Source organism: Euprymna scolopes, chromosome 8 (genome assembly GCF_053919585.1).
Source record: "Euprymna scolopes isolate OS-2025 chromosome 8, ASM5391958v1, whole genome shotgun sequence".
Taxonomy (NCBI): Eukaryota; Metazoa; Mollusca; class Cephalopoda; order Sepiida; family Sepiolidae; genus Euprymna; species Euprymna scolopes.
Window position 1 is genome coordinate 3,177,235 of NC_136489.1, and position 8,672 is coordinate 3,185,906.

The 8,672-nt window shown below is 32.7% G+C and overlaps 1 protein-coding gene across 1 annotated transcript; it reads right to left on the bottom strand.

The window, feature by feature from the left end:
* Nucleotides 1-3,983: 3,983 nt before the first annotated feature.
* Nucleotides 3,984-4,442, bottom strand: LOC145284086 (uncharacterized). Its single transcript, XM_080133152.1, has one exon. The coding sequence runs from the start codon at nt 4,440-4,442 to the stop codon at nt 3,984-3,986; it is 459 nt and encodes a 152-aa protein (XP_079989278.1).
* Nucleotides 4,443-8,672: the final 4,230 nt, after the last annotated feature.

Consider the following 8,672-nt stretch of genomic DNA (forward strand, 5'->3'; position numbering starts at 1 on the left):
TAGTTTTCTAGCACGGTAGAGGGAACCTATCTTCTTTGCATGAAACATTGAATCTGACAGTGAATTTGTCCCTGTAAAGCTGAAGTATAGCCATGTTAAATCGCATGGGGTTCACATTCCCAAGCTTTACCTCCTCTATGACAAGGGGGTTTGCTTATTGTTAAAAGCCTGAGGCGTTCTTAAAACGAAATGTCGCAAGGTTTCTATCATTTTTGTAAGCCCGAGTGTGTAAATACTAGTACGGATTTGTAAATATATATAATTAATTTGTCAATGTATGTAATTAAATAAGATTTGTCAATATATATATAATTAAATAAGATTTGTATATATATATAATTAAATAAGATTTGTATATATATAAAAAAGATTTGTCAATATATATATATAATTAAATAAGATTTGTCAATATATATATAATTGAATAAGATTTGTCAATATATATAATTAAAAAGGATTTGTCAATATATATATATATATATATATATATATATATATATATAATTAAATAGAATTTGTCAATATATGTATAATTAAATAAGATTTGTCAATATATAATTAAATAATATTTTCAATATATATATAATTAAACAAGATTTGTCTCTCTATATATAATAAATTAAGTTTTGTCAATATATATAATTAAATAAGATTTGTCTATATATATATATATCTAATAAGATTTGTCAATATATATAATTAAATAAGATTTGTCAACATATATATAATTAAATAAGTTTTAAATACATATATAATTAAATAAATTTTTTAATATATATAATTTAATAAGATTTGCAAATGCATATAATTAAATAAGATTTTTCAATACATATATATATATATAATTAAATAAGATTTGTCTATATATATAAAATAAGATTTGTTAATATATATAATTAAATAAGATTTGTCAATATATATATAATTAAATCAGGTTTGTCTGTATATATAAATATTATTTATCAATATATATATATATAATTAAATAAGATGTGTCAATATATATAAAATAAGATTTCTCAATATATATATAATTAAATATGATTTATCAATATATATAAAATAAGATTTCTCAATATATATATAATTAAATATGATTTGTCAATATATATATAATGAAATAAGATTTTTCTCTCTATATAAAATAGGATTTGTCAATATATATAATTAAAAAAGATTTGTCGATATATATATAATTAAATAAGATTTGTTAATATATATAATTAAACAAGAATTGTCTATATATATAATTAAATTAGATTTGTGTATACATATAAAATATGATTTATCAATATATATAATTAGGTAAGATTTATCAATATATATAATAAAATAAGATTTGTCAATATATATAATTTAATAAGATTGGTCTATATAAATAATAAAATAAGATTTGTCAATATATATAATTTAATAAGATTGGTCTATATATATAATTAAATCAGATTTGTCAATATATATATGATTAAATATGACTTTGCTATATATATGAAATAAGATTTGTTATATATATAATTATATAATATTAGTCAATATATATATATAATTAAATAAGATTTGTTATATATATAATTAAATAAGATTTGTCTATATATAATTAAATAATATTTGTCTATATATATAAAATGAGATGTGTCAATATATATAATTAAATAAGATTTGTCAATATATATATATATATAAAATAAGATTTGTCAATATATATAATTAAATAAGATTTTCCAATATAGATATAATTAAATAAGATTTGTCAATATATATATATATATATAATTAAATAAGATTTGTCAATATATATAAAATAAGATTTGTCAATATATATAATTAAATAAGATTTTCCAATATAGATATAATTAAATAAGATTTTCCAATATAGATATAATTAAATAAGAGTTTTCAATATATATATAATTAAATCAGGTGTGTCTGTATATATAAAACAAGATTTGTCAATATATATAAAATAATTAAATAAGATTTGTCTATATATATAAATCTCATGACGTCACTTCCTCTGGTGACGTCACTTCCGGCATCGAGTACTGGTGCCCGGAGTGTGAGATTGGCACTCGATATGATATTACTCAACTCGCATTGCCTGTAATTTATGTGAAAACATGTTTCGTTCCTAAAAATCTTACCATTTAACCCCATAACAACTGGCGACAATGATTCGACTTTCACACGGGCTTACTCCACAAAAAGAAAAATCCAAATTCTAATTGACTTCAAAAGACCGACGGATTTACAAGCTAAGGAGTCCGCTGGCAATTACGTTCCAAAAACAAAAAACAGAAGAAAAAAAGAAAACGAACCCATGGCAAAGTTATCGATGAAATTGTAAGTAACCTTTTTGTCTCTATGTTTAAATTGGAAAGAACTGTACGAAACACAGTTTTGTTAATGTTTAAAAATTTAGTTGCTTGCCTATTGAAGGAAAGAAAAAAGAGAAAAATGTTGACCCAATTTTCGCCGCGAGAACCATTCTATCGTAAAATGTCGACTGTTTATTCGTATGCAAATTTGAACATTTTTCAAATGAAATGAAAAGTTATTTTTTACTTTGTTTTGCTGCTAATTTATGCAATATTTTAACACAGGAAAATGTTTCTTTCTTTCCCTTTTCGTTTTACTTGGACTAAATGAAATACGTTTTTTCATTGAGTGGAATTTAATGAAATATTCTATTTTTAACTGTCTGTCCTAAAGTGGAAAACATTTTTTTTGCCGCGTAGTGACAACTCCCCCCACTCACACACTTAAAAAACAGCAATTAACTTCCAGATAATAGCAGAATTATTTTTATTCTTTTGCAACTGTAGTGTACCACAGTATATTTTTTTCTTGCTTTGTAAAGTAAAAAAAAGTAAAAAATATTTTTTATCCACCCTCATATTGGGTTATCTTAAAGGTTGTTACCAAGAAGTAAGGGACACAGCGCTCCCTCCTTTATACGCACACACTCAAAGAAAGGACATTTTCTTTATTATTATTATTATTATTATTATTATTATTATTATTATTATTATTATTATTATTATTATTTTATCTCTCTTTTCCAGTCAAAATCGGAAATAATTTTTTTCTCGTGCGTTTGAAAAAACCATTAAAAGATGGGGCGCGTTTAAGCAGTATTAATACAGCTAATAAAAGGTCAGATGGGCCAGAAACAGAAAGCTGAGGATAAACAGCTCCAGTTACAATTTCAAGAAATGCAACAAGTGTTGGGGCAGAGAATGTTACTTCAACAACAGAAACAAGAAGAACTATTGTTAAAAATATTCGATAGAACGGAACACATGAACAACAGTTTTGCTTTTTCCCAAAGTACAATATGGAACGCTACAGAAACGTTCAACTACCAACCGGAGTTGGATGGGATGTTTGACGCTTTCTATCGGAGATATGAGGACCTATTCACCATGGATTGTCAAGAGTGGAGGAACACTAAAAAAGTTCGCCTACTTTTGAGGAAATTAGGGACCACAGAACATAGCAAGTTTGTGGATTATATTCTTGTTGTAAGAAAACCAAATACTGTATACCCTTTAAATATAGTTTTTATTATAACAAAAGAACGATACGTCGGGTCCGACGTCAACACTATAAAGTAACATGGCGGACACTACTGGAGAGTGCTATTGGGAAGTTTCGTATCCATACGAAACACAATACAACATGGAAAGTTCATTCAAGTATTAGAGTATGAAGGTGGGTTGATCACAACCAATGCACGGAATGTAGTTTAATACTTCAGGTTCGCAATGTTAAAAATCACTAATTCAGCCAGCACAACGAGTACAATTTAATAGTTTTGATGCGCAAAATAAATTTAATCAAGATTTACTAAACTCTAGAATCACAAATTCAACTTATCTGGTGGTCTTCTACTACGTTCTGACCATCGCAAAACAGGTGGTTCTACTGGTGGGGGTGAATTTTCCTCTTGCTGATCTGCTGTTGTATCATTCCAATTTTTCGAGTCATGTTGGTGATTGGAAGCCTTTCAACGGGGCCAAGTCACGTGTAGATACAGTCATCTGCCTACTCTCGTTAGATCGAACAAAGGCATAATGGGGGTTAGCATCTAGAAGTTCAACCTTATCAACCAGAGGTTCATATTTAGTTAACCGGTTGTGTCTCTGCATTAAAACAAAACCAGATTCGATCATCCAAGACGGTACCACTGTCCCGGACACTGATCTTCTTGGGTGTTTAAACAGGCGCTCATGAAGTGTCTCATTTGTGGCTGTGGATATTAAAGACCGAATGGAATGGAGCGAGTCTGCTAAAACCTCTTCCCAGTGTTCAGTCGGCAAACCTTTGTCTTCCAATGCTAATGAAATAGTTTTCCACACTGTTCCATTCATTCGCTCCACTTGACCATTCCCGTGCGGGTGATATGGAGTGCTGTAGCTGGTGGAGATCCCTTTGCTGTGCATATAATTCTTGTACTCAACACTCTTGAAACAACTCCCGTTATCTGAATGAACTTAGCTGGGCATGCCAAATACAGAAAACAGGTGGGAGCAAGATTGCAGTACACTCTGGGTACTTGTGTCTTTGCAAGGGTATACAAATGGGAAGCGGCTGTATTCATCAACTAATACCAACATATACTTATTTGGAATAGATGAAGGTAGGGGTCTTTTAAAATCTCGAAAGGTTGAGTTGATTTGATTAAATGCCCATCAAAAGGGCGGAAAAATCTTGGTTTGCATTTGTTGCAAACAATGCAATCCTTTTTCATCTGCCGAATATCCTCAAGAGAGTAAGGGAGGTTTCTACTCCTTATGAAGACCATCATCCTTGTAATCCCAGGATGGCACAAGGATCAATGCAAATTGAGGAGGTTGTTGCTACTATTCACAGTAGTGCAAGAAGCACGTGTTAATGTGTCAGCTACAAGATTATTCTTACCAGGGCGATAGATAATGTCGAAATTGAAGCATGAACGCTCCAATCTCCAAAGGAGCAATTTATCGTTTTTATTCGACTATGGTGATTTCGGTCGTAAATAAATTTTACTGATTTCTGATCAGTAATAAGTTTGAAGTGCTTCCCCAAGAGGTAATGGCGCCAATATCTAACTGCTTCTATAATGGCAGCCGTTTCCTTTTCAACAGCTGGATGGTTTAGTTCAGAGCCGTGTAGAGTTCGTGAGAAAAATCAACTGGTATACCATTTTGGTTGAGGACTCCAGAAAGAGCACAGTCAGAGGCATCAGTCTCCAACTCAAGGGGAGCATTCTCGTCGATAGTTTTTATTACAGCTGATTCAATATCTAGCTTTAGACTGTCAAATGCATTTCGAGCTTTCCTGATTAAGGGGACATAAATTGGCTGAATCTTATCAGAATACCTATGGATCCATTTTGAATAATACGAGAAAAAAACCCAGGGATCGCTTGAGTGATTTGCCGTCAGTTGGATAAGCTTTTAAAGGCTTCAACCTCTCGGTCGGTCGGGTTTAATTTGACCGTTGGGTCCAATGATATAACCTATGGAGCTCAGTTCATTCACAGAAAACACACACTTTTCTTTATTGTACGTAATTTTCCGTTTTTCTGTTACTTTCATAAATTTCGCCAGATTCTCATTGTGTTGCTCCTGATCCTTTCCACAGATGAAAATATTGTCCAGGTATCCAAAGGTGTTGTGTAAGTCCTCAGAACTAATAATTTCATTGACAATTCGCTGAAAACAAGCAACTCCGTTTGTAACCCCAAAGGGTCTTCGGGTGAACTGATACAAACCGTAGTTAACTTCAAAAGCAGTGAAAGGTTTGTCATTCTCATTGACGGGGATCTGGTGATACGCATTTTTCAGGTCGATTGTGCTGAATACATTATACTGAGCAACCTTATTCACTACGTCATTCAGCCGGGGCAGGGGGTAGGCATCAAGGCTTGTGTACTTATTCACCGTCTCAGAATAATCAATGACTATTCTCTTTTTCTGATTATCGGATTTAACCACGACCACTTGTACCCTCTAGGAGAGTTTCAGGTTTCGATGATCCTCTCCTTTAAAAGGCGCTTAACTTCTAAGTCAATGAACTTGCTATCACTTGAGCTAAAACGTCTAGACTTGGTGGCAACCGGTTTGCAGTTCTTATTTATATTAGCAAAAAGTTCAGGCGGTTCCACCGAAGCCACAGCGAGTCCACAAATCTCAATAGGAGTTGAACTCCCACCGTACTTGAAGGTAACGCTTTCATGTTTACTTTGAAAATCCAGTCCGAGAATCACATCACAACAAAGATTATTTAAAACTGACAGTTTCTGGTTGGGATACGTACGTTTGTTAAAAAGTATGTTAGGAAAACAATCACCTATCACTTTGGACGAGAGGTCAGACGATGCCATCGAAACTCTCAAGTCTGAATCTGTTATTTTTAAATCCAGATTCTCAGCTACTTTGGTATGAATAAAGCTACCACTGTCCATTAGTACTCTTAATGGCCGACCCAAAATGTGGATTTCTATGGTGGATCTCTGTAGGGACGATGGAACTGCCGAACTCGAACTTATAGAGGCTAAGGTTGGATAAAAGACCGAGGCAGAAGTTGATTGAGTAGTATTATTTGATTTGCAGCACTTTGCAAAATACCCGTTTACATCGATGCCGTATTTTTAGCTGACTTTCATGGGCATAATACCACAGATTTATAACACGGAAAGCAATTGTTTATAGATCTATATGCATGAATCCTGAAGTTATGAAATTGATTTTGCAAACACCTTGTATTTTGTACAGAAGAAACCTTTAGTTCTCAAGGCTTCGTATGAAATCTGTGATTCCAGAAAACAACAAACAAATCAGGAAAGCAAACATAATTCCCTTTTACGATTACGCGATTAAATGAACTCGTTTCTATCTTATCAAATGGGCATCATGCAATTCAAACTTGTAGACACTTTCGGCAAACTCCGTGATCATGATTCGGAAAAGATCGGTTTTAATCGACTTTCTATGTGTTTTTTTTTCTTTGAAACACTTGGTTTTCTTTCTTATTTCTTTTTTGTTATCTTCAATTTTTGTTTTGAATTCTTTATTTGATTAGCTTTCGATTCTTATACATTTTTTTCGATTCTTATACATTTTTTTCGCTGAAATTGTTTTTTTATTTTGTTTTTTCTTGTTTACTCTTTTCCCAAAAGACCGAGAATCGATTCATTAAATTATCACCCTTTCTTTCCAATTGTATTTTGCTTTATTTTTCGGGATTCTTTATGCAAACTTGATCTTCAGGATCTGATTTCCCTCCTTATCTTTTCATCGAATCTCATTAATTATGTAGTTCCTTTGATTTCGTCCACTCATTCATTCTAGAGTCTTATTAGCAACATTATCATCATCGTCAATATTGAATACCCACAAGCACATTTATAAACATCACTAGTGATGCGAGGACCATCACCAAGACAATTAGAATCTGAAGGAACAATATAAACCGCCACAATCGACATATCTATGTATGTATGTATGTATGTATGTATGTATCTATCTATCTATCTATCTATCTATCTATCTATAAAAGTGAGAATGTGTGTGCGCGTGATGATACTTCTTAACCTATATACTCCACGAAATTTTGATCTACAGACTTCAAATTTGGTCTATAGGGTATTCAGACACGTGGAAATGTTTTCGATCGGATTTTATTACTTCTACCGCTCCAGTAGATATCTCACTGATGATGCAATTCTCTATCTATATAAAAGCCAAGTACGTCCAAGGATGGAGTACTGCTGCCACATCTGGGTAGGAGCTGCTAAAAACAGCCTATCCTGCCTTGACAGAGTACAAAATAGACTTCGTAGCCTAGTGGGGAATACCCTTTTCTCTTCCCTGCAACCTCTATCCCACAGAAGAGACGTTGCGAGCCTGTCGCTGTTTTATCGTTATTTCCATGGGAAATGCTTGTCTGAGCTCCAATCTCTGGTGCCTCCTCGCCAATCTTTCACGAAAAAGACCTACCTAGCTGAAACCATTGTCAGTAATTTTCCCCACCCTTTATCTGTGCCTAAATCAAAACGTAGATTCCATGAACAAAGCTTCTTTCTTAGAACTGCACGCCTGTAGAATTCTCCTCCGTTTGCCTGTTTTCCACCTGACGACAACTTGGATGTCTTCAAGTCTAACATAAACAAATTCCTGATAAACCGCCCCCTTAAGTAAGACACTTTATCAAATCTCCATTACTAACGATTACTACGATATTGTCCCATTGATTACACGTAATAACCCTTATCCCCGAGTGGCCTCCGGGCCTTGATGTGGTGACTTCCATGTAAAAAAAAAATCATTCGCAAAAACGCGCTGCTAAGAGTTCAAAAGTGAATAATAATATTATCAATACAACATCAACAGCAACAGCCTCCTTCCTCATTGTGATAGGGATGATGAGATCGTAATGATTTCAACGTTGCCAAGCTAATAGAAATATGGCAAAAATCCAGGAAGAGTCAACGTCAGAATTCATCGTTCTATTGTCGTCTCTGCATCTTCGTGTTGAATGCAGGGACGTATCAGACACAAAACTACAAATCAACGAAGCATCAACTGTCATTACAGTTTAAAGAAGAAACAAAGATGATTCATTTTTTTAGATAATTTCTTTTTTAATAGGCATCACCACTTATCAAGCCCAGAGGCCACTCGAGGATA